This window comes from Neopsephotus bourkii, unplaced genomic scaffold (assembly GCF_033783945.1).
Source record: "Neopsephotus bourkii isolate Nb327-2 ecotype Australia unplaced genomic scaffold, CSIRO-AGI_Nbou_v1 NB_168, whole genome shotgun sequence".
NCBI classification, from domain to species: domain Eukaryota; kingdom Metazoa; phylum Chordata; class Aves; order Psittaciformes; family Psittacidae; genus Neopsephotus; species Neopsephotus bourkii.
Window position 1 is genome coordinate 724,155 of NW_026900684.1, and position 26,287 is coordinate 750,441.

At 38.2% G+C, this 26,287-nt stretch overlaps 1 protein-coding gene across 3 annotated transcripts in view; it reads left to right on the plus strand.

The window, feature by feature from the left end:
• Positions 1–26,287, plus strand: part of CRACD (capping protein inhibiting regulator of actin dynamics) — a 120,149-nt gene that overhangs the window by 49,681 nt on the left and 44,181 nt on the right. For 2 of the 3 annotated variants that reach the window (XM_061370676.1, XM_061370667.1), the window contains exon 2: positions 5,321–5,440. Coding sequence is in view for 1 of the 3 variants with exons in the window: in XM_061370656.1 (XP_061226640.1) it covers positions 17,612–17,636 (25 nt within the window). In the remaining 2 variants the exon portion in view is untranslated. Of the gene's footprint in view, positions 1–5,320; positions 5,441–17,548; positions 17,637–26,287 lie in introns of those variants that run through there. The other variant, XM_061370656.1, reaches the window with a different exon arrangement.

Sequence of the window (26,287 nt, forward strand, 5' to 3'; positions counted from 1 at the left end):
TTTCAATATAATCTATAATATAAGATAACCTTCACAGCCCCTGGCTGTGATGGAGGTAAGTGAAGGAGTGCAGACATGAGCCTGGAACACAGCTGAAGCATGTGTGTGTGTGCACTGCACACACGCACACTGGTTGCCCCTCCAAAATGTATGTTTTTCATATTAAGATCTGGCTGGTTTTCTGAGAAGACTATTCCTGCCTTTCCATTTGGAAGATCAAGGCCTCCTTCTCACTCAGTCTTTTGCATGCATTTGGATTTTATCTCTATAAGCTGGACTGGAGAGATGACTTTTAAATGGTGTCAGCCTGACCCAGGAAAATTACAATATCAACAGCAAATGTTCTGCAGGTCTGTCAAGGTTAACCTAATTTTATCCTATTTACTTATGTCATTATTTGGCTTGTGATAAATAGGGTTGTAGTTTAAAAAATAATCTGAAAGTTTTCCTATTATCGTTTCCTGCACATGGAAATTACTCTCCTTGTCTCTTTGTTCCCATTCTCACAGAATCACAGACTGGCTGGGTTTGGGAGGCACCTCTGGAGGTCATCTGGTGCAACCCCCTGCTCAAGCAGGGTCACCTAGTGCTGATTGCCCAGCACTCTGCCCAGCTGGGTTTTAAGTATCCCCAAGATGGGGGATTTCACAACTGGATATCACTGGGAAGAGCTTGGTATGGTCTTTACATCTTCTGCATCTTTCTAGCTTGTTACATGCCCTGGCAGGTATTGTCCAGAAGCTTGTGGAATGCTGTTGATAGCAAGATCAGATATTTTTCAGATTTTTTGGTCTCCTTAATTTTCTTACACAGGTTTGCATCTCAGAAGAGGGCTCCTTGCAAGGCATGGCTGATAATAATGGTGTAAGGAGATGTGGGAGGATCCTCCACTGCTATTTCTGCCACTATTGAAAACTAGGAACTAAACATTATTACTGCTTGGTTTTCCCTCCAGCACCAAGCAGATGTATGAATTAAATGGCATTTTTGTGATATCCTAACATTCCAGGGCACAGTACCTGTCAATGATAATAGATGTGTTAAGTTACTAAAGCTTTCTTACTCAAGGATACATGAGCTTCTTTTTGAGCTATTATTTATTAACCATGATTTTTACATTTTCTGTTACTTGTTACTTTTAGTTGCTCATTCTGAATTTTTAGTTTCTTATTTATCTCTCAAGATATTTATCTCTCAAGAAAGCATACAAGGAATTTCATTTTGGCCAAACACACTTTGCTCACCATGTTTGGGCATCATTTTCTGCATGTAGAACAAGAACATGATTTGCTCACTCTACGTGGATATGTAGTAGCGGTGCACTTACAAGTGTGTGTGGTAGTAGCCCCTATTGAAATAAAATTATTTTTGATGCTTTTACTACACATTTTATTAAAAACTGTAATTTTCAGAAACCTAGGAAAGGGCACATCAGATTATATCTCCCGGCACATTAGTTTTCTCTTAACATGTCTTAGTAGTTGCAGTGAGAGCATTCATTCTCCTTGAACAATCCAGACCTCTGTGTTTGGGAAGGAAGTAGTGTTAGATAAACTTAACCTGCCATTTCATGGCTCTTTGTCTCTGTGTGTGTATACACACATGCGTGTTAGGGGACTCTGCTCCCTGCAGGGGCTGGAGTTAACCTTAAGTTTGGCACCATGATAAAACGTTAACATGATCTAATATGATCTCTGGAGACTGTTTATTTTCTTAGCTTTGAGGAGTTGTGCACACTATGTGATGCCTTGTCAGGGAGGATAATCCAAATTAATGGAACTGTATGATGTGCAGCACAGAACCGTCCCAGTCTCTGGTACAGAGAAAGGAATGTTTCAGTGGCCACCAAAGAAGTGCATAAGTGTTCTTTTGGTTTTGGTTTTAATTCAAAAGCTAAACCTTGGTATCAAAATGCCCAAGGTGCTTTTCTGGATCGCACTACTTTTCATAGCTAACAACACATTGCGAGCTTTTATTGGTAGTCTGGAAAAAATGTTTTTTTTTAATTGATTTCAATTTTTTTTTATGTGTACCAAGTACTTTAAATTATAGGTGCTATTAAAATTAATTTGAGGACCATATATAGTGCAGAATAATTTACTAGATTCTAGCGAAACCATGCAGTTCACAGAGGGGATCATCTGCTTGCTCATGATATAAAACACTGAGTCACAGCTTTCTGTATTTTAACTCAAAATAACTGTACACTCTATTGCTATTTTCAGAAGTTGTTGATACTGTATTTCTCTAATGAGAAACAACTATTTTTTCTTTTTTTAATCACAAGATTTCTTTGCATATGAAAAAAGCATTTGTTGAGTAATGTTGGTTAGATTTACCTGTGGGATACGGAACATAATGTTTTTCTTTTGGAATATTGCCCAGCTATCCTGAGAAGGTGTAACATGCAGTTAGAAAAAAAGGTACTTAGTAGACAGGGAAAAAGATACAGCAGGGTGCTTTAGTGGACAAATATTTGATGGTTTACCATCCTTAATTGCCTACTAGGCTTGTGTTGTGTGAAATAACAACTGCATGGTCTATGTACAAGAGCAATTATTGTCTGAGATGATGAAAATAGACCAGTTAATCAATTTACCGCTTGTAATTCTAGCATTAAAGTAGGTATTTTCCAGGACCTGCTTTTCTGATGGCCTTTCTCTATCCTAATATTTTGTACTATTATTATGTCTTGAAGTGCAGTTTGTGAAACAGCAAAATGCAGAGAAGAGCTCTGTGTCTTCCAGCGAAATGCTGAGAAACTGAATCAACTTTTTATTCCTTGATTTCCATTCTGGCCAGATTTTCATGTGCTCTAGGGCCTAATATCATTGCTTCTGTCTGCTACTTATTACTGTGGGATACAATAATTTTCCCCTAAGTGTGAGCAGAGTATGTGTCTGCTTAGCTTTCTTGCAGTAAATACGTATTTCCAATTCTGCATTGAATTTTATAGCTGCATTGGAAAGGGACAATATAGAACAGTTTCCTGCAATAATCTTTCAAGGTCCAAATCTTGTAATCTGTCCTATCCTTCTTTTCATAGAAATATTTCCCTGTCCACCTGTCTCCATTTTTTCCCCAGAGAAGAGTGTTATTAAAGAGAAGGTGGACCTTTTCTGTTTGTTTATTACTACCAGAACATCCCCTTGTGTGATTCTTGAACTTAATCGTCAATGCTGACTGTGGTTTGAGTTTGTTTTACTTGCACCTTGGACAATAGAAGAGTGTATTATACCCAGGAGTTTGGAGTCATTTAGAATCCAATTTTCAAGAACAATAAACAACAGGTTGGTCTATTGCTCACATTCTTCAAAGCCTTAAAGAGCATAATGAAAATTGACTCTCCATAACGGCAGCCACCAGTGGACTTACTGCTCTTGGGATGTATGCAAGGTGATAGACCTGAAGTCTCTCAGTTACAGCAGGCTTTATTTCAGGTGCATTGAACTCCCAGTGTCTGCTGTGCCATGACCATTAGCATAAGCCAGTCAAGTGCAGCAAGGGCAGAGAAATCTGAAATTATCACAGTCCCACTGAGAGGGGGGGAGAGAGTCCCACTGCGCTGCCAATTAACAACAGTCTGAAGGCACTCTCAGAGAGGGTATGCTGCAAATGGCTTTTGGTTGCATGCAGTGTTTACAACTATGAACTAATAGGGATCTTTGTATTGACTATTGATTACTAGGGAGAATGGCTTTTCTGTGAAAATGCAATACATTCCTTCCTGTTTTGCTAGAACAGCATTGACAAGATCTCCCGCTGCAGGCAACAAACTTTCCATGCTCAAACCATTTGACATGCTAGTTTCAGTACTGCATCTTGTGCCCATGAACAAGAGGGTAATGTCGAGCCTACATGTGAAAATTTGATTTGAGGTTGATGTGAGTGTATGACATTTTTAACATCTGGATTTTCCAGTGATGCAGAAGTGCATCTGTTGTTTGAGACTTCAGAGTCCTGTTTTTTTTTAAACTGGTCTTGACAAGCTTGGGATGTTTTCATACTGTTTTTTCCATATCTCATTCACACCTTGAACACATCCTGAATGTTATAAGCGGTGCAGAGTCAACTGAGTGCCAATTTCTCATTTCTCAGCTTAAACAGACTTTGCCTTCTTCCAGGAAGATCCTTTGTAGGATCCTTTGTAGGATCAGCACTGATCTGGATTGTCTTTTTTGGCAGCCTGAGAGTGCTCACCAACACCTAGCCCATCAATTCAGCAGTAGCTGAATGCTGGGACTGATAACCCCACAATTTAATGCCTGCAAATTGTTCTGTTTGATTCCCAGTGGTCAAACAATGCATTTATCCTTGTCTTATCAAATGGAGCACGATTTAGCTGACACTCCAATAACATCGATCTTACAAAGTAGTCTTATTTGCAGCTGGCTGAGGGTGTAAGGACGAATGAACATAGAAAATACTATTTAATAACTACTAGGGTGTGGGAATAGGACAGTTGCTTCAAAATCATTGTCTAATGCTTACTTGTAGTTATATGCAAAATGAAGCATAACAATCTCTAATAAGAGTAAAAATATTTGCAGTAAACTTTTATATCACACTTTTGCTAGAAATTGCAGAATTGGTTTCAAATTTTTCAATGTAAAACTAAAAAATAGTGAAACCAGAAGCAAAAAACCTTTTGAAAAAGTAACTCAATTGTTCTGTGCAATTTTACAAGTTGTTTTCACCTGTTTAATTTTTTCCTATTTTGCAGTGTATTTGAATAGTCACTATAGTTTCAGTTTTTGTAATAAGTTTTGTTTTTTTTAGTTAATAAAGATGTTTCATGCTTTTTGCCAGAAAATTGTTTAGAACTCATTTTTACATACTCTAGTAGAAGGAAAATTAAACTTATGATAAACTCTCATTTGAACTTCTAAAAGTTGTTAGTTTTTCCTTTTGAGAAACTGGGGTCAAATACTGCATTTTTATGTTAGCCAAAACTTCAGTAAAAACAGTGCCATATTTTTCTTGAGATTTAATTGATTTAGAACTGCAGGGTGTGACTGTTTGGAAGGAAAAATAAGTAAGTGTTGCTATTTCACTGGGTAGAAAGTGTAAAGAAAGGCCATTTTGTATGAAAGTTGCCAAGGGAAATCTGAAGCTCATGAAAATTTCTCAGGTTTCAATATCTTTTTTTTTCTTTTTTTTCTAGACTGCAGACATCTCAAACCATTTACAAGAGATGTGGCAGACAAAAACTGCTCAGTTTACAAGCAGCCCTCAAAAGATGGAAAGAAAAAAAAAGAATATTCCTAAGCTAGTTTAGGAAAAGGTGAACTAAGATTCTTTCTTTTCCCCTTATGTGTAGGCAGTCTGGGAGAAGGATGTTAACCACTGGTCCCTGATTTTGGATCACTTCTATTAAAGAGAAATCCCCATTTCAGAGAGAGTACAAGACTGTGGGAAATTAGAGGATACCACATCCCATCTTTAAAAAAGGTAAGGAAACGTTTTTCTGCTGATCCTTTATAAGTGGTGTCTTCTTTTAACAACTCATTAAGTTGAAGGAAGAAAGGAAAATTTAGATAATAATCGATTCTAAACTTCTTATTTTGACCTGCATGTTCTAAGTTATAAATAAAAAATAAGCTTTTTCGTATTAAACGAAGAATGTAATGCATGTGTTTGTGTACTTAAAACTAATTTCTGTGTAGCTTTTGTGTACATTTTGACACAAAAAGAAAATAAGTACTGCACGTAATGTTAGATACTTTCTTTAATTTCAACCACTGGTGTTATTCTTAGCCATGCAAATATTTATGTACTCTCCACTCTATCAAGCAACAATCATTTTGCCAAGACAGATAACAGCATGCAGAATGCAGCCACTGGGAATTAGTGCTAAGTAATAGTTCATCATTTAGGCTTTTATCAGAACAGATCTGCACTGTTTTACTTTCTACCAGGTTTTGGATTGATTGCTTATTTGCAAGATATTTATGACTCTACTTTCTTGCATGCTCCAGTTACAAAAAGTATTGGAAAAAGCCGAAAACAGTTAAAACATACTGTGCTGTGCATGTTTCCTTTGAAAGCAGAACGACAGCAGCAGCAGTCTTCCAATTCAGATTTTCCTTTTTCTTTTTACTTCCTTTTTAATTTCTTTTAGGGGGAGGGGGTGGGAGGGGAAGGGGAAGGTCCTGGGAAACATATTGGAATTGCAAAAGATAGGTAATAATTTCTTTCTAGAGCAGCCATTCTGGAATGTGTTCCCAGGGCAAACATGTTCATCAGTGACTTCATCTACACTTACACTGCATTTCTATAAAACTAGTTTCATTGTCTGTCTAATGTAGAAATGCTGTCTTCGTTTTTGCACAAAACAATATGGTTCTGTTATTCAAACTTATTTATGTGGTTTAGAGAATCTATCCTGTCTAACCAACATTGCCCTGTAAATTAACAAAAGCTGTTCGTTAACTAAAAGTCTTGCCTTACTTGCAACTGTCTTCATAGAATGGTTTGTGTTGGAAGGGACCTTAAAGTTCCAACCCTCCTGCTTCCCAAAATGTACGTTTGACTGGTATATTATGTGGCAAGAGAATGAATGATAAGCAGATATCATTGACAACTCTTCTGAAATTATCAGCTGGAATACATTGGCTTGTTGTTAAGAATAAAAGGTTCTGTTTTCTTGATATGGTCATAGTCATGAGGCTATTTTTGTATCATAAAAACCTACTGCACCTCAGCAGAGGGTACACAGGTGTTTTTGAAATACCAGTTTTTAAGACGTTGTTTGTTTCTCTATTATGGGTACGATATGTTCTTGTTTTTTCAAAGAAGAAAGTGTGCCACCACAAATGGAAAGTGCTCTGTGAATGTAACACGCTTCTTACTTGCTCTTTTTAACTTCATATTTCCATGGCACTTGTAAGGATTACATATTCTGAGCTATCTTCTGTTTCCTTTTAATAGACTTCATTTTTTGCATACAAGGTGGCAGTTTTCAAAGAACACATTTTATACTTTGCCAAGTAAAATACAGTACCTGTTGGCTTATAATACAAATATTCAAAGAGCAGTCTATGAGTGTGGTCAGTTGCAATATCATCTTCAGATTGTCTAATACAAATTTCATAAATAAAGTATGCAAGACATACATTTCTGTACAGAATTTGCACATAATTTTTCTTCCAAGAGAATTAAAGCTAGGTTTTCTTTCTGACAGCGTACCCAGTGTTCTTTTGTAACCCACCCCCGTATCCTGTTGTTAAAATATTCTGCTTTTTACAGCAGATAATAGTACAAAAACTTTAATAGGAAATAATTCGTGCCAGGAGTAGAGGTTTTGCTTTATCCATAAGATTCTCCTTGTCATAAATAATTTTAGAATATTTTCTTCTTCTTCTTCTTTGTTTCATTTGTTCTTTCTGTTTACCCAATTCTGATTTCTTTCTTACAATAACTGATGATTATGGAAACATTTAATTGTATCAGTAACTTTAGTGGAAGCACAAACAAGGAATTTATGAAATGAGTCACTGTGTAATAATTAGCTATGCAAATACTCTATTTCCTTATTTTAATGAAGAAGAGGCCCTGACAAGAAGATACAGTTGAATTAGTCACCATAATGTTGTAACATTTGTTCATGGTTAATTTTATAGATTTCTGAACTTTTTTATGCTACACTTGTAATGAATTTTCCTGATAATTAGAATGTCTCAATGTGAAAAGTACCTTGATTTGTGAACTCTCTACGTATTATTAACGTGAATGAACTGGTTGTCTTCTCAAATTTGCTATCACAAAACCAGCCAGGAAGTCTTTCACTGTAAAAATACTGTGATTTCATGCTCTTCTGCAACTCAGCCTTAGCTTGTTTTCTTGCAGAGAGCAACATCATGTCCTCCTGCTACCCCAGTGCAGGGGTGAATTCACACACCAGAGACAGCTGTTCATGGTGGTTTGCCCCCGTGGTACCTCTGGCTGTGCAGGGCTGGGACCTGAGGTGGTGAGCTGTAGAACTCAGCTGGGTAGCACTGTGCTCTCACCATGTGAAAAACTCTTCTAAAACACTCATCTGTGCTTACTAGAGCTATGTCTGCCCACTGCGTGGTCCTCCCCAGCCTGTGTCCTGTTTAGAAGGAACCAACTTCCTTGTCTCCTCCATGACCAAAGAAGAACAACCAAAAAGATGACCTGAGAATTGCAACAATTTGAAATGATGTTCACACTTCCATGGAAAGTATTTTCTGATATGCCGTTAACTAATTAGTTCAGAATATCACACCATCTGCAGAACCGGACAGAACATTGCAGCAGGAACTCGGGTGGTTAAATCCATCTGCTAATTGTTGTGGGACAGTAATTACAATAAAAAAATCTAACAGATTTAGTCAAATATTTTTATGATGTGAAAACTATGCTGCAAATTTCAAATACTTGTTTATTCTATCATACAGAAAATCTCCTGGCTTTATGTATGTCTCTCTGGAGTCTACCAGTTTCTGAGTCTAGGTGTTTACTCATTCTTGTTCTAAGAGTTGTGAGATTCATGGCTACTGTTTATCAGGTTGGCAACCTGTAAGCTTCTGGAAGTTGAGAGGGTTGGGGTTTTTTTAATTATTACTGTCAGTGAAGTATGAAGGCAGTAGGTAGATCTGTTACAATGAGGCCTGACAGTTTTGGGATCTCCAAGAGAGCCTAGAGAGTGTGAAGCTCATCCACAGAAACTTCTTCTGAAAGCCAACAATGTCATGCTGAAGAACAGTTATTCTTGATCAACTTGCTTTGAAATAATGGTACGACAAATACAAGTAAAACAACAAATGAACAAAACAAGTTGCCATGTCACATTTTTCATGTTCCGTAAGCCTCTCAATATCTAACTTAGCTAGTTAACTTTTGCATCTGCCCTGTTTCCCCAGGAAGCTGTCCAGGATGCAAAAGCTTGTCTTAATAATTTTGCAAGAATAGTTTTTTCTGCTTTTTTCCCTCAGGCAAGATGGATGGTGTATCTATGTTAAAATCAGAGCAGTATTTATACTACAGTATTTACATTCAGCCTCTAGATGCCTCTATGTTGTCTAAACTTTGTATGTAATATAGAGTAAGGGTTTTGGTAAAAGGAATACAAGAGCTTCTAAGGCAGAGCTAATTTTTGTGGAATTATTAGATGGTAGTAGTGTTGCTTAGTTCTAATTAAATCTGTTTCTTTATTTTAATTACCAAATTATAATCGGAATTAAAACTTTTATTCCTAGTTAGATTCAGTACTTCCAAGCAGGATTTCCATGCTCACCAGGAGTATTTTGGAGCAATTTGTATTTCAAAACAGGGCTCAGACTGTGAAGCTCGAGTGGTTTTTTTCAACATGTTCAACATTTCTTGTGTCAAGTAAATTTTTTCACACGGCCAGAAGTCTTGTTTGCAAAATTTAGATTCATTTATGTTTGGAGTTTTATTTTTGTGGTCCTACCAATGTCAGGAGCTTATGCTATTTACCTGGCTTTAGTTAGGCTGTGGGCTGTGTTCTTTTGATTTCTTCTGTGCTGAATTCTGAGAGAATATCAGTGTATAGCAAAATTATCCGAGGTCAAAATGTGATTTATGCTTCCCCCAGTACTTTTAGAACTGGGTCAATTAAAGGATTCCCAGAAGTTATTTTTTTGTACGGCTGCCCCTCCGCTAAAGTTTTAAAAGTTCAAATTATGATCGTAAGAGTACTCAGGAATTCAGGTTTGTAGGGCTGGGACAGGCAAAAAACTGACACAAATCCTGATTTGACTTTGCTAAAGCGGTATTTGTGTTTGTGATGTCCAGCGTCCAGCAGTGGCTAAATATTTTTATAAGCCCTAATTCAGGAAAAGAGAATTACATGCTTGATTGGAATATAATTTAGTGCTTCCTTGAGCTGAAAGCTCACTGGGCTTTAGTGGCTAACTAGGAAGGAGGACAGTAAAGCTCTTCAGAAAATTCTAAAAGGAAAAGACATCTAGGCAGAGGTGTCTTCAAGACAAGGTCTTTCTTCAGCTCCATCATCTTTATCATTAAGTAGAAAGGGGAGCTGAACTATCCTGTTCTGATTGGATAATGTTTCCCACTGCAGGGTCCTGCTGAGGTTGCTAATTTTTGTTGATATAACTCAGGATAAAAAAATGTCATAATAGTGCTGGTTTGTATCTTGCTCTTTTTTCCATATTGCATATGTTATTGTCTAAAAGCAAGAATTCTTCCCCAAAATGAAAGGTTCTGGAGAAGAAATAAGAGTACAAGAAATATGTAACCCATAGGCAAGTTTCACTAGAAAAGCTCCTCAAGGCTTTTTAAACTGTTATTTTAACCTGGATATATGTTTTACAGAAGGATGAATGCCGTAATTTTTAATGTCTATCACATTTTTATGTCTGGAAGATATAATGTGCCATTATGATACTCCTGTGTAGTGAAGGCAGTAAAAGTATCTTTTATTGAGCCTGTTAATATAGTTTTTTACCCCTTGGTGAAACTTCAAGTATGGAAAACATATAGGTAGATAATGTAATTTGAAGAAAATAATTTTCTGCAAAAAGGATTTCCTTGTACTTCTACAGCATTCTGGTAGCTAATGCAGTGCTTTATACTGTAATATTGTTTAACACTATTAAACTGTTAAATACAGAGTTCACGTATGGCACTGTTTGCTTATTGTGTTAAGTACTGCAAATATTATATAAAGTATTTGTTACATAAATACATAACACTATTAGTTGTTTCCGTTAGCAATCAGAGGAAGGAATTCAGACAGTAAGATGGAAAACATGTTCTGCACAATGTGACTTCCTTATTAAAGGGCTCTGTGATTCCCTGGCAGCGTGACTTACTGGTGCTGCTGCATTTTGTTATGAAGCACAGCTATAATTTTCACATATTAAGTACTTCATAGAGTAATGACAATTGTACCCTCACAATACTGCTACTGCATAGTTCCAAAGCAGCCTAAAATGTAAGGCATTTTACTGCATGAACAGTGATTTAAAATAAGGGAAGCTGAAGCTCTTGTTTGATTTCAGATTCTGAGTGGTTACATAAATGTGTTGTGCTATACTTCTTGTTTCAGTAACATTTGAAAAAAACCCCAAACAAACCAAAACAAAAGTGCCCAGAAAAAAACATGGCTGCAACTGAAAGCGATACTAACCAAAATGTCCACTCTGACATACTGGGTACCTATGAGTCAGGTACCGTAATAATAACCTGGTTTTTGGTTGTAAGTTAAAGAGACAGAACACATTTTCAGTTTAATTACAGAGGAAGCTTCTTCTTCATAAATTACTGCACAGAATCTGCTTATGCCTGTGTCTTGCAGTTCATTCTCACCATGGATGGCTCTCCCAGTGTCCTTATTGGATGTTCTGGAGAGTATTTGATCACCTGGGCTAGCAAGATCCAGGTATTTGTGTAGAAAGTCTAAGTTACAGATTTTTACAGCAGGATTTGATTTAGTGTTTTCTTCCTTGCTTCCCTTTCTTTTTTGCTTTTTCCACATCATTTCAAGCTGCAGTAATGTTCAGCTTAATTTTAGTATTCTGTGAACAAGAATTGCTCTAAGAATCAATACTCTATTCAGTTTGTCTTTCCTCTTTTAAGTGTAGGACTGTTAATTTCATTATACTTCTGAGTACCTTGTCAAGGTGAATGCTCTTGCTCTTCAAGTATGTGTCCAGTTGCTTAATATACTTTACCAAGAAACTTTCCTGATACTGAATCTCAACTTTCTCTGGCAATGTTTTGCCCTAGAAAACACTTGGAGATGCCTGAACAGCCCTACTCCGCTCATTATTCTGTAGTCTCACAGCAAAAAACAAAGTTCCGTACTGAAAGACACAACTGTCTTTAAGGAGTCCAAGTATAATTTTTCTATTCCCAAACTTATGGGATTTCCTCTCCTAAGCTATAAAAAGAAAGCTGCCATAAGAAAATCTCCAGTGATGGAAACATAGGAAGGAATTATGGTACGGAAAACTGGATCATAAAGAAAACAATTCTTTTAGGTTCCAGTTCAGAAAGTTGCCTGAGGAGAAATTAAACCGATTTCCTCAGTTGTTGTTTTGGTGTCTTAGTTGCATACATCATTAGTGGAAACAATACCATCTGTATATTTTACTTCTGCTGAAGTGCTATGAAATGGGGTGAAGACATCTTTCTTATTTTCCCTACTCATTTTCCCAGCTGCCCTCATGGAAGTCAGCACCTTTCCAAGGAAACTGGCTCACCAATTTTAGAATTAATAGATCAGATAATACATTTTAAAAGACTGTCACATGAAAATGAAGGGCACCCATCATCACTATACCTTAAGAACTTGTAATTCATGTTAAGTACATAACGGAAATTTATATCACCTTTGTGATATTTGTACAGAGTTGTAAATGAACAAGACTACAGTTCATTCAAGTTGAAAGAGAGTATGAATATGGATAAATGAAAAGATACAGAACTTCTTTATGGAAATCTTAATTCTAAAAAGCATGAAGCATTTCCTAAATGATTGAAATGCCTCTTAATCTGCAAAGAAATCTGACCTATATAGAGCACTAGTTACAGTATTAGAAGTTAACAGGACTTTCTTTGGCTTTAAAGATTTGTAATCTATACCAACTAACTAAAAGTTAGCTGAGCAAAATCATTCCACCCATAGTGTTTTATCATATTAGTGTAACAGAACAGGCACAGGCTATCCACCATGTAAGGGCTTGACTATGTTGGTGGCAGCAGGGAGTATAAACAGTAGAAAGACCTTTGTGGGAAAGACTTTGTCATTTGTGTTAAAATAGATGGTTGATCAAACTACAAAACAGGATTGAGGAATTTTAGATGCCTGCACTAAATGCCAGTTTCTCCTTATGATTTAAAGAAGCTTGGAAGAACTGTGCAATTGTAGCTCTTAAGAGTTAAAATACTGCTGAAAGTTGTCCCCAGAAAAGTTATCATTCAAGCTCATGAACTGCCAATTTTCTTCTAATTTCATGACCTTGACTTCAAAATCCCCAAATCGAGAAGGCAGTGATTTAAATCTTTATTTGGGATTCACATGTAGCTAATCTTGTTTAAATCCCCTCTACCTCCTTAACTTCCTCCCTGCTCTTTTCCTTCTGCCAGCCCTTTATTCTTCATCTGTTTGCCTTAAAGGCCCAGAGTGGATGACTCAATAGTTCCAATCTGTACCAACTTAGATACCAACTCCCATTTAGGGATAGCAATATCATGCTTTAGCTCAGTAGGCAGTCATGCTTTTTGAGCGATTTTGACATCTAGAACATTCTTTTACTAGCTGTTGACTGCTGCACTCCTCTCTGGTTCAGAAAAGCATGGTTTCTGCAGTCTTTTTAAAACACAAAACAAAAACCCAATCCAGCTCTTGGCTGCACAAATATTACCAACAGTAAAACGTGATGGTATTGTTCTGTGTTAAATATTTTGAATTGGCTAAAGCATTGAAAATGCTTCTGTCTCTTTAAAATGGTGTGGTATTTTGTGCTGTGACTACTGCTGAACGTGAAGTTATTTGAGTGAACAGAATAACTTTGTGTGTGTTGAGGTGTGAGGTGACCTCATTATTCCTAAATCTGCTCCTGTTTTGTAGCACTTTTTAATCAGCTCTACTCTTTCAGCTGCTCGAGTGGTTTTTATTTCTGCTGTGGTTGTGTAACAGAATTTTTTTGAAATGTCAAAATCACAGCAACATAAGTTGGTTAGTTGAGCCAACCTGGTAGAAATTCAGCTGCTCATAGATGAGACAATAATGGAGCAAGATTAAGCAGTGTTTATAGCTTAATAAGATAAGAAGCAACACTTGCAAGGCTTTACTTTGATGCAAGGATAATGATTGATTAATAAAAGAGATACTTCTTTTGAACTAAGAGTTCTGGTAAAGATATTAAGATTTATCACTTTGGTTCTGCTTGCACAAAATCAGGGCTTCAGAGATACTGTGTTGAAAATTCGGGTGAACTCTTGGCTCCCTGTGTGCTTTCAGATGAGCGTGTCATGGGGAGCACTCATAGGCACTCTGCAATCAGTGCTGTCTCTGGGGCAGAGGTGCGCATCCTTGGGAAGTTACTGCTCCCTTTGATGCTTTGTGTTTCCACTGGTGCTGAGGACTGTGCTGTTGGGACTGTTGATCTGGAAATCGGGCACTTGTCCACTCACACGGACATGAAAACAATTATTGATCAATATTTACTCAATGGGCACCAGCAGCCTTGTAGAGTTTCTTTGGAGAAGCAGATTAGGGGTGGATGACTGTATATACCATAGCAAAGGCCATATGCTGCCAAATTTCTTTTGCTAACTGGAGAGTTCTTCCATTTGGACCTCCAGCATTTAAAGGACAAATGAGAAACAAGAGTCCAACTACGTTGCTTGAGAGTTCTCTTTATTGTCTCACTCATAGTTCCTATGGGACATGTTTTGTCTAAATAATGTATCCTATCTCTTCTATCATTAAGCACCTTTCAGAAGCTTCCTGGTTTCTAGTGAAGTGGTTTTTGCTTGGTTTGTTGTCTGCCACTCTCTTTTGATTTCTCTTACTAGCTTCAGTATTCCCCACTGACTGCATGTAGCTTGAAGCACTTTAGTGAGTTGGTAATCTGTGGGGTTCTTACCCAGCAGGTAAGTTTTCTGACCAGCTGTGTTTCCTGAGTTAAAGATCTAGTGCCTATGCCAAACTGTGGTTGCATTAATAACCTCCAATATCTACAAGTACATATGACAAGGCTTTAGCAATCCCACTGCCTCGATTCCCTTTCACATCCAAAATAGGTCAAGATGAAACATAAAGTCAGCAAAGCTGCCGAGAGGAGGTAAAAATTCAGTTTGGCAGCAGTGGATAGCATCATTGCCAATTCAGTGATGTGTTATTTAATTACTCTCCACAGAAAAAAATGTAAAAGCAAACCACTCATGTACCTAAATTTTATTTATTATTATTATTATTTTACATGAACTGGAGTTGGTTGGGGAGTAACTGGATCTTTTAAATGTCTACTACATTACACTCTTCAGCTACTGAAACCTATTTTCTTGTAAGTCAATTGAAAAAGAAATCATTTTCCCTTTAAACCTTGACTGCACAGAGTTGAATTTTGTCACTTCACTTTTTAATCCTCTTTTATTTAGTGTCTTGATTCATAAGAAAACCTTGTATTTCAGTTTTCATCCCTGCTTTATCAGAGAAAAGCTGTGGCACCAGTGGCAGGCAGTTTGGGTGTGACTGAGATTAGGAAGTTACAGGGAGAGTGTTTTCTACCTTCTCATCACAGGATTGTTTAGCAGTTGTTTTCATGCCTGTTGTCTGAGTGATGCTGCTCCTCAGCTGCTGTTATAAAAAGTCCTTTGATAACTTGTGTGATGATTAAACACTGCTTAATTGTCCTCAGTTAGGAGATTGTCTCATGGTCATTCATGCATCTAGCTTTGATGCTAGATTAGGTTGATTCATCTAAAAGGTACCTCTTGACACTCACGCTTTTCAGTATTGTAATGTTCATCTCCAAGGTGGATCTCAGTCATGCAGTTTCAAGTGGTAAAACTGCAAAGAACTTGAATAGCTGCAGAACATACCCAGGGGAGTGACCACATCTCTGAACCACAGTGTTTGCTTGGGTAGTCATGCAGCCTTTCTGATGAGCCTGAGCCCTGTTGCCTGAATTAATCCTGGCTTGCGGGCTATTAGGAGGGATGGTAGATCAAGTGTAGTGATGAGAGAGAAAGACTTGAGGAAGCTGGGTGAAGTGATTTATTTGCTGCAGGGAATCTTCATCTGTCAGCTGCTGGAGTGGAGGAAGCAGCCATTTTAGATGGGTCAAAAAGCCATGCTTTTCTGTCAGACCAGAGTAGTTTAATCTTTCTAATCTTTTTCTTTTTTTTTTTTTTTAGCTCCTTTTAATTAAAAATTAAATTGGGTGAAAGTCATTCTCTTGGCTCCTGAGAATGTTTCATTAATGCAATAAAATGTGTCCCTAAAGAAAGAAGTTTCTAAACTCATTATTACACCTAAGTCTTAACATATCTACCAAAAACAATCAGTGTGAGATACCTCAGAGAAGAGAGTGACAGGAGAATATTACTCTCAAGCTTTTTATTTTATCTTCTCTCATTTTCTGTTCAATCCTATTTGCCTGTGTTTTGGGGAAATTATTCTGTCTATATTTCCAGTGCTTAGCAAAATGAGGCCACTAAGCAGCCTGTGATTCTTCAGTGTTTCTCCAAACGCACTGTGTTTTTAATTGACTTGACAGAAGGAGATACAAAAAAAACAGATATTATTAAATGTACTATGTAAAACAGATTAACTAAAATTTTCCACTGTTAAAGTTTTTACCCTACTTGCTTCAAGACCCTCTGTGATTGGTACGCAAATGCTAAGGACCTCTGTTTAAACCAGATGATAACCATAAACTTTGATTTCTTTTCACATTAAGAAAGTACGGTCTTTCTCTACATCTTGAGTTTTATGAGAAACACTTTTTGGTCTAAACACACATGTGAACTTCACATCTTTGGGATGTGGAAGCCTAAGCTTAGCCACTTGTTGCTGGTCTTTGGGTAAAACTTGTAAAACATGATTTTGAACAGACACCATACAAGAATTTAAAGAACAGCATTAAAACATGAATTTCTCATAGAGGATTTAACTGCATTATAAGCTACTTGGTTCCCAGGATACTGAAAATTAGACCACACATTTTTATGCTTAACTACAGATCTGGGAGCCTAGCTTTACTGGCTATATTTTCCCTTAAATCTCTGTTGCAAAGAGCTGTTTGTAGAAGAATGACACCTCTGCGAAAGGACCTATTGGAGCCGTGGGAAGTTTCATCCAAAGCACAGAAGAGTACTGTAACAGGCTTTAGCTCAGCCTAAGTTGAGAACTGCATAATGAAGTCCTTTTTAGGTTTTATATTCAAAGCTTTATTGCTTTCTAAGAAGGATTTGCATCATTGTTTTTTCTTTTATAACAACATAGGCTGCTTATTGCTTGTCTCTATTTCATGGTACTATACGATGCTTCAGAAAATACTAGTGTCCGACACAATTTATCTTGAAAAGTCCAGCCTCTTGGTAGTTATTGCCATTAAACTCATCTTGTAAAGGTAAAAACATGGATAATAATATAATGACAAGATTTTTCTGACTTTCGAAAAACTGCTGCTGTTATTCATATCATGTATAAAGAGTTGCCTAGTATTCCAGGTATACCTTGCTGCCCTTGTGGAAAAGGTAAGCTATTTTTGGCTTTGTAGCTGGGGAAGACTGAGCAAAAGCAGTTATGTAAACTAATGTACCAAAGAATATCACATGAAAGATCAGCCAGGAGGTCTTAGCTATCAATCTGAAATCACCTTGGCTCTTGCTAGTTAAAACCTCCCTTAGCATTTTCCACAGGGAGACTGCTAAATAGGAGCAGAGTGCTGGAATTCATGCTCAGCTTGATTGGTAAGGCTGTTCCTACAAGCTTCCTATCATGTTACAATATGTCCTTCAGAGTTCTCTTAAAAACATCGACAGAAAAATCCAAACAAACCCTTCTCTTTGGTGATTTCACGGCTTTTGTTTCTTCCTCAGAGAAGATCAAGTCTGGAGCTCTCTGACTTCATCTGAAATTGTAGGCATGATCAATTTGTTTAAGAAACCTTGTAAGTACTTGACTGATTCTGTAGATTATGGAGCACATGATGTCCTGTCATTCAAAAGCTCACTGTTAAGTTTTTGTGGCTCAGTCTGGAATACTTTCAGCGGGGAGCTGGCTGAGGGGGGAATGTGCTGTGCTTATTGTTTTTAAGCAGGGGCTGCTGCTATGTATGTGCTGCTTTTGTCCATCTTTATGGCAGTCGTAATAAATAGCGTATGTGTGAAGCAGAGTCAAATCCAAAACAAAGAGGTTATTCTGGTTCATGTTTTTGCAGGTAATTCCCTGTGGCACCACTGAGAGCTTTTTGCACCACTGTGGGAAACTTGGCTTCCCCAGTTTGTGTTATGTCAGATGTGCTTTACTGTACCTTTTGAAATGGTACTTTTAATTGATGAAAGCTTAGAATTTATGGATTTAAATTTTGAAGTAAATAGAAAAGTATGTTCTCATTTAGGATCATCTGGATTATTTTTCAAAGTTGTTAAAAAGTTTGCTATTTTTAAAGCTTACTACAATGGTTCTAATTTCAATAGCTTTTCCTGTGTTTGTTGTCAAATATCTTTCAGTTGCACTGGTACTAACATTATTTCACTTTTATTTCTTGCATTGGATTTGCAGAGGTTATTTGACAAATTCAGAATTGACTTGATTTAAATGATGTGAATGGACTGAAGCAGTATTAAGTTGTACTTACATATAAATGCCAAGCATGCTATCAACCAGTGGTGCTGGATTCATGTGGTGTCCTTCTGTTCACCTCTTTGTTGGCGGGGTTTTGGGGCTTGAGGGGGGAGTGGGATAGGGATGGGGGAGAAGGGATTGACCAAAGTGTTTATAATAAACAGGACTCGATTTCAGCATGACATGTTGGCTAACATCTTAACCTGACAAAAGCTTTAGTCTGTTTTCAGGTTTCCTGATTATATGCCCATCCCAGTTCAGAAGTTAATAGTATCTCTTTTCACTGGATTGCGTGAAGTTCCGCATGAGCTTGTGCTACTGAAAAGGTATTGAGAGGGGAAAAGTCTCTGGCTTGATTCACTAACTGCCCTTCAGGACAAGGCGTGAAGTCCCCCTGTCACTGATGCTCAGGTCTAATGCTCCCCCAAGGGAAAGCAGAATGTGAAAAAAAGCCCTTGCTTCTCAAAATGTAATTGAGTTGGCTTTAAGTATGGATTTAAAGGATGGGAGCACTAAGAAGATTTACTTTGCAGGCACTATTGAGGAATTCATGTAGGAAGAAGAGACACAAGTGTTTGAAACACCTGGACAGCTCTCTGTTGTCATCTGGTAATAATTCACATGGCCCTTTCATTTGTATTTTGTTGAGAAAAACAGAGTAGGCTTGAAATATAAAGAAGCTTTTAACTTCCTTTGTGAAGGAGTGGGAGTACAGCTTGTCCATTCAGTACAAAGAAAAGAACTTACTTGTGTGAAGTTTTCAGACTTTTTTAGTTTTCTTTATGCAGCTAACTTCACCAGTGGTGGTGTGGGAATGAAACTGTTTCTCATGTGGCTTTTACACTTGTGTTAGCTGTTATTAGTTAAGTCACAACCAAGCTGCAAATTCCAGACCCAGGGTTTCCCATAATCTGGTTCCTGTAGAAAACCATTTGCTACACAATTGCATCAAATAAAATGGTGCATTGCTGTCTTGTCTTACACTGGGTTTTGTGGTCGATTGTGGTATAGCACTTCTGTAAAGACAAAAATCCCTGGCAGCCAGCTGTGGGGGAAGAGTGATTCAATCTCATGTGAGTCTTCTCTGAAAGTTGCTGTTCTAGGAAACCAGTGTCCATGGCCACTGCCTTCCTTCATTGAAAAAGGATTGCTAAAATATATCTGGTTTCTATAAGGGTACTTGCGTTTCATGGATAGGAAATTAGAAAGGTAAAAAAACTAGAAAGGTAAAGAATACCTACAGTTTGCAGCCATCTAGCTGAGGTGAGTGATGACAATTTTGCATGCCTTGGTGGTCTTGTTCACAGAGCATGCTTCTGTGCTAGGGCTTTATTTTGCCTTTGTTTTCAGTTCCTTTTCCATCCTAGTATGTGCAATGTTTTCTGTCACCCATATCAAACTTTCTCTACCAAAATGGGTAAAGAGCAAATTTTGAATGTATTATGCTATTAAAATTTTGTTGGTAATATCTTATTTGGGATATTTGTTTGTTTGTGACTTCTTAAGATGCATACAATTTATTTAAGAGATAATTATGACTTATCTTACTTCTATATAAGCATTAGCTGAACTCTAAAAACTGATAACATGAACACATGTGAGGTATACAACCACAAGTACTCTAAATAGGACATCAATGCTTGTTACACATGGAACATGAAGTTTTAATAGCTCATGTGTGGAGACAGCCAGTAATTGTCTAACTTGGTCATTTATAATGAAGGCATTTGTTATCTTTGTTTTATAAGATTTCTTTCAGAAATGTTGGGATGCATGGTCTGACTGCCTCTCCCCACTGGTTAGGAGTGAATTTCAAACTATTCTTCTGCTGCTCGAGCAGGCTGGCTGCTGTTGGAAATGCAACACTCAGCTAGGTGGAATTTTTGTCTGCACCATCCTTGCCATGCCTGCATTAATTTTTCCTAATTACTAAACAACTTACACTTAATGAGTTGCAATTAATCAGTACCTTTTGCTTTTCTACACATACAAAATTATGCTTCCAGTAAAATGCTTCATGAACTAGTTAGAGATCTTGACTCAGTGTAGTTGGGAGACTTCTGTCCTTTAGTTTACTGGTTTGTTATTAAATAATAAGATTAAAATCTTGTCTCCTTATTCCAAAGATGCAGTCTTTTCATGTTGTTGCTCTCCCATGGCAGACTACATTAATTCTTATTCTGGAATGCTGTTTCGCTAAGTGACATGTCCTCTTTAGTTTACAGAGCAGAGTGCTTGTCCCATTTCACAATATAGCCTTAAGCAGGGATGACCAGCTGCTCTGTGGCTACATTTGCTCCAGCTGACTACTCAGGTGCTGGAGGGTAATGAGATGTTGACTCTGCAGGTGGTGCTTGGGCTATCCTGAAGAACAGGTAGAGACAAAACTTACCAGTCTGATGGCATGGTCCAGGAGGGCAGGGTAGCTATTCATGGCGAGGTTAGGTCCTCAAAGCTTTCTAGCTCTGGCACAGAGCCCATTCCAGCATAAGAGAGCAGGATGCCTCAATGGCTGTGCATTTACCCATGAGCTCCTTGAGGGGCTTTGCTTTTCCCCATTGTGAATCTTGGAACAGAACCTAAGATGTTTTCAGTGAAAAACCAAAGTAAACTCCCTTAACCCTTCAATTTGGGTTTGTTCTGCTGGATGCCAAGTAATGCTGGTGATGACTCTGCGTAAATTACCCAGGACTGAGATCTTTGGAGCTGCTGCTTGGGTTCCTGTTGTGCTGTGAGTAAGCGCTGTCTTTCCACCATGGCTGCAAAGGGTGATGCTGTCTTTTGGAGTTTGTTTCCTTGGGGGTTCTGAGGACTCTTCTACAGGCAGTTTTTTTTTGTGGCAGATGGTATAAATAAACAGTGATTTGATGTTAGAAGGAAATAACACAGATTGCCTACTTCTTGCTCTTCCTAAGATATAAGGTCTTGCATACATTTTCGCAGTCATCCTGTATGCCCTTTTCCTCAGTCACGGTTAAAATACTCAATTTTTGCTGCAAAGTAGTGAAATATCACTCCTTTCTTATTTTCTATTGTTTGATTAAGTGGTTATCCAGATGCTATCTGTATTGCCCTACTGCTAGGGCTTTAAGATACAATGCAGGTGATATCTCTGTAGAGTCTGTTTACCAAAATCAAGTACATGTATTTGAACACCCTTTAGTCACATGTCTGTCTGTGGTTTCCAAACTGGCACCTGCAAAATAAGTAGCAGCTTCCCTCCTATTGATGAATATGGATATATAATGATAGGTAGTTGTATGCATTCTTTCCAGGATCTTTTTTCTTTGAGTCTCTTATTATTGTTGTGATGTGGTGCAGTTATGCATTTTACAGTTTGGTTCCAAATGATTTACAGCAGAAAAGCAGGAAAAGGAAAAGGAGAGAGTGCTGTTTCTCTTGCAATTGAGACATAACCTCTGGTGGAAAAATCTTGGTGAAAATGTTGCTCTGCATTGGCATTGCAATGTATTCCTGCCCTGAGACTAGCATTTTTCTTTCTTCCATCTAATATGCACGACACGGTCCTAAAAAGTGAAGAAGAGGGGACAAAGGGGTAGGAGAAGCCTAAACTTAATTTGTACATTTTGCAAAGTTACCTTGGCATAACTGGTAGCGCTGTCACTTTGTATACCTAAATTAAACGGTTCTTTCCTCTGACTGTCCTGGGTGGGTGTTACTGTGCATATGGTTTTCGGGCTTTAGCTCTACTGTTTAAAGAAGTATCAAGATTAGCACAGTCATTTAGGGTTTGGGGTTTTTTTTAATGCAGTAGAAAACCTGGTATGGGGACCTGGAGATCTCCCAGAGGGCCAACACAGCCACTGGAGTGGCTGTTCTCGTCACCTTGGACTTTTGGCTATAACTGTTAATTTTCCCTTTCTGCATGCCGTAATTAAAAAGACTGTCCAGACACAAAGCAACTACTGTGGTTTCCATAAATTTGACAGAGCTTTCAGAAATGATCATGTGAGGAAAACTTCAAAAAGTGCAACCTGGGTTTGCTTGGAGATGCTTTCAGTGTCAGCTTCAAAATGCATCAAGGAGAGAGATGTGAGCATCCCTTGTGGATAGTTGGTCACATAATGGAAACTGATTGCTTTTATAAGCTCTTCTTTTGGCTTGTTTGTTATGTTTGTACTGTTTCAGTTCTTTCAAAATTGCCTGTGCTGCTGTAACCCTGGGTGATATTTATAGAAATGGAATAATACTGTTTCAGCTACTGAACGCTTGTAATCTAGATAAATCACGAATAGAGGTGAGGCAAGTAAAAAAGGTTAACACTAGATGAGTACTCACCTCTCTGCTCTGCTCCCACCCCTTTCCCACCTTTTTTTTCTGCAATTTCTCTTACAGTGATTGCTTTTGAGCCTTGAGATTTAGAAGTGGAGCAGAGATAGTGGGTGAAACTGGGTTTATGCAGGGTGGCAGGAAAGGAAAAAGGGAAGGAAGCTGAATACAGTTTCATCAGCATGGGGTTCCCTAGAATCTCACTGTGAACTTCCCTTAACTGGATGCGCAGGGTACCAATTCCTGTACCAAGTTGCTTGAGAGGTGATCTAAAATATGCTTCAGCACCCGTGAAACAAGTGTTCAGAGTTGCTGACATGGGTTCCTGCTTCCATCCATGCTCAACAGTCAGTCCCTGACATTAATCAGTACTGTGAGAAGAATTTCTGTTTCTTGCTCTTGTCACTGTATGGAAGAGCTGGAGGGTACCTGATCTGCCAGAAGGCACCCTGTACAAGTGACATTTCCTGGAATGATGCTGCATCAGGAGACTTTGTGCTTGGCTGGTCCTCTGGTATTTCGTGGCTGCTGTAGCCCCTCAGAGTACAGCAGGCACAACCTGCGCTCCCAGTGTCCTTCCAAGGCTTATAAACTACGTACTTGGACATTTTTCATTGAGGGTCCATGTTGATGACATATTCTAGAATCTACAATGCATTCATTTCCCTTGGCAGTAGATATGTTTAACCATAGCACAGGAAATGTTATGCTGCGCCTGGCCACCTGAGTCTCCTCCATTCTGTTTTGTTCTGGGGCAGTGTAAATAGTAAATAAATTCCAGTGTGGGCAGCTGATGTTGGAGAGAAAACACTGTCTCCTTCCTCAGCGAAGTTTAATCAAGTCCATCATGTCTGGCTAAATGTGATGTATTTCACCAGTTCAGTGGCGATAATACTTTGTAATCTCAGCACAGTGAGATGGTGTGTGATTAGCATGATCGCTCGCATCCTGGTCTGGAAAATTGTTGCCTAGAACTGAAACAGCATGAAAATAGGAAATAGTTTTTCTTTTTATTCCCACTGTCTAGAGGGAAGAAGATGTTTTATAAAGAAATGTCTGGTTGGCCTAGTTCAGGCATAGAAAGAGTTCATTTGTGCAAAGACCTTTTTATATTTTAATTATTTTAGACATTTTTTAAATGGTCAGGTTTATAAGTGCTTGAGTATCATCTCTTTATGGCTGCTTCTCCTCCTCTTCAGATTTGCTTGCTCATGAGTAATTAGTTTTGTTCTGTCGTAAAATAGAACGGGTAGGGGGAGATTTCACTTAACATCACAGTAGCTCGGGTTTTTTCCATTTTGATGATACAAATCTTATAAAGAGCCCTTTCTTAATATTTCTAATTTGAGTGTCACGCAGATATCTTACTTGGCTGACATTTAAATAACACTGCTTCTACTAATTAGTGTTTTATGTTAATAAAAACACTCAATGTTACCCAAATAAATTCAATGACAAAATACATCTACTTGAGTATTCTATGAAGTGAATATTGTTAGTTTTGCAAAGATCAGAGAAAAGTATCCGAGAAGCGTTTGGTTCTTAGATATCTATAGGGAAGTCTAAGGTGTAAGATTTCATCAGATTTCTCTGAGTTTTCCAGTTAGTGTTTCAAGTGATGTCCTGTTTCTCCATTTTAATTCTGAAAAACAAACGCAAATTGTGATCACCTCAATTCTTCAGTTGTCTCCAAAAAGCAAGAGCTCCACTGAAAACATACAAATCATAATGGTCTTGATGTGTGTTCAGACTTTTTCTTTATTTCTTAATAAATAGCCACAAGGAAATACCTTCTTATTCTGTATATTTTATTACATTGATGACAAGATGAGGAACTGAGTCTGTTTCAAGCTCCTTTTCTAAAGCAGATCTAGTGTTTGAGAAATTGGCCAGAACTTCAACCGAAAGACTTTGAGTCCTCTTCCTGCAACAAAAATATCTTGCATGCATCTTGTGTTGGTGCTTGGCCTGGGTGCTAAAGGCAACACAAGTGGCTTCAGTGCGGACGTGGGAGAGCACCTATGAGTTCCCCATCCTGTCTTTGACTCTGATGTGTGAAGTTGTTTGAGATTTGCTTTTGTGGCTCAACATGTTGTTGCCCACTTGCCATATAGGGAAAGGTGATGAATAAGGAGCAACTAGTCAGGGTTTGTTAAAAAAATGCTTTGAAACACAATACTAGTATAATTAGTGATTAATACTGGTTTTGTCTCCGGGGTCTTTTTAATCACCTAAAATATTATTACTGAAATTGCTGGAAACAGTGTTGGTTAAGTGCTGGCTCAAGTGAAGCTTTTCTCTTGATTACATTCAAGTCAACACTGAGACACCAATTTCATCCTTAAGCTGACAGTAATCTCTGTTGCAAAAGTTGGCAATTTCAGGAAAAGGTGGAAATGGCCACCTATCCATGGCAGTCAGAAGGGAGATCCACTGAGGACTGGAATAACATTGTGTCAGCAGGAGAGGTAAAAGTGCAATATTATTCTGTTCTCTGTGCAGCACAGAGGTGAGGCTGTGACGCTGAAGATGGGGAGGAGCAGGAGGAGTTGTAAACCGAGTAGAGGAAAAGCCTTTCTGACTTGCAGCGAAGATCTACCCAGGTCTGGCATATTTCGGTATTCTGAGGATCTGTGGCTGAGTCTCTCGCTTGCATGCTCAGGGGGCAAATCTTGTCCCTGAGCAGAACAGAGGACGTCTCAGTTTTTAATGCCTGCTGCTCCTGAGGGGCATAATCTGGGGCTGCGTATGTAGTGGAAGCTGCACAGGCAGTGAAAAAACAGATGTTGGCTCTATAGGCAATCTCACAGACTTAGGCCAGCTGTTCCAACTCTTAATCTGGCCACAGTTAATGTCAGTTTGTGCAGAGCATTTGTTTATCAGAAGTAAGCAAGCCTGGTGGAGTGTGGGGAAAGGAGAGTGTGCAGAAGGGCAGAAGAGGAATAGTGAGGATGTGAAGGTGTTCTCCATGCCTGGCTCTGCAGAGCTCCAGAAGAAGTGGTTCCTTGCAGGAGCACGGTGTTTTCCAGTCTTTGGAGGGGAACACAGAGCAGGTTCTCCACTTGTGCTGCTGACTAATGTTATCTCCCATGATGTTTTGGCGATATGACAATTGGATCCCTTCTGATTGCCTTGCCCAGCAGAATAAGGTGGTTGTAGTTTGGTTTTCTTCAGGAAAAAAATCTAAACAAAACCAAAAACCTTCCCTGATCTCTACTTCTCTCCCCTGTGGTTTACATCATGTAAATATTCACTTTGGTCTGTGCTTTTTCACCAAAATTGGCTGGAGAATCTGTGAATGCCATGATTTATGAAGCTCTTTTCTTAAGAAATAGCTTATTTTCTTTACTTTTCTACCCAGCTGTAAACCACAGCAGCATGGTTCTGATTCTGTGAAATCAGAGACGGTCACAAGTGTTATAGCTTTTTCGGACACATTCAGCTTGAGTACAGGTTTGACTTGGCTTTCAGGTCACTCAAATATGGGTTTTTTTGTGACTCACTGCAAAATTTAGAGATGGTTTTGAGATTCCAACCCTCTAAATCTGGGGAGGGGAAATGGATTTACTGCCTCCTGTTCAGCTGTACCTCAATAAAATTGAATGAAGAAATTATTAAAACAACATTTCTGCTTCAGTGGTTGGTAATCTGCTTGGAATAAGACCCTTTTTAGTCTAGGCTTTT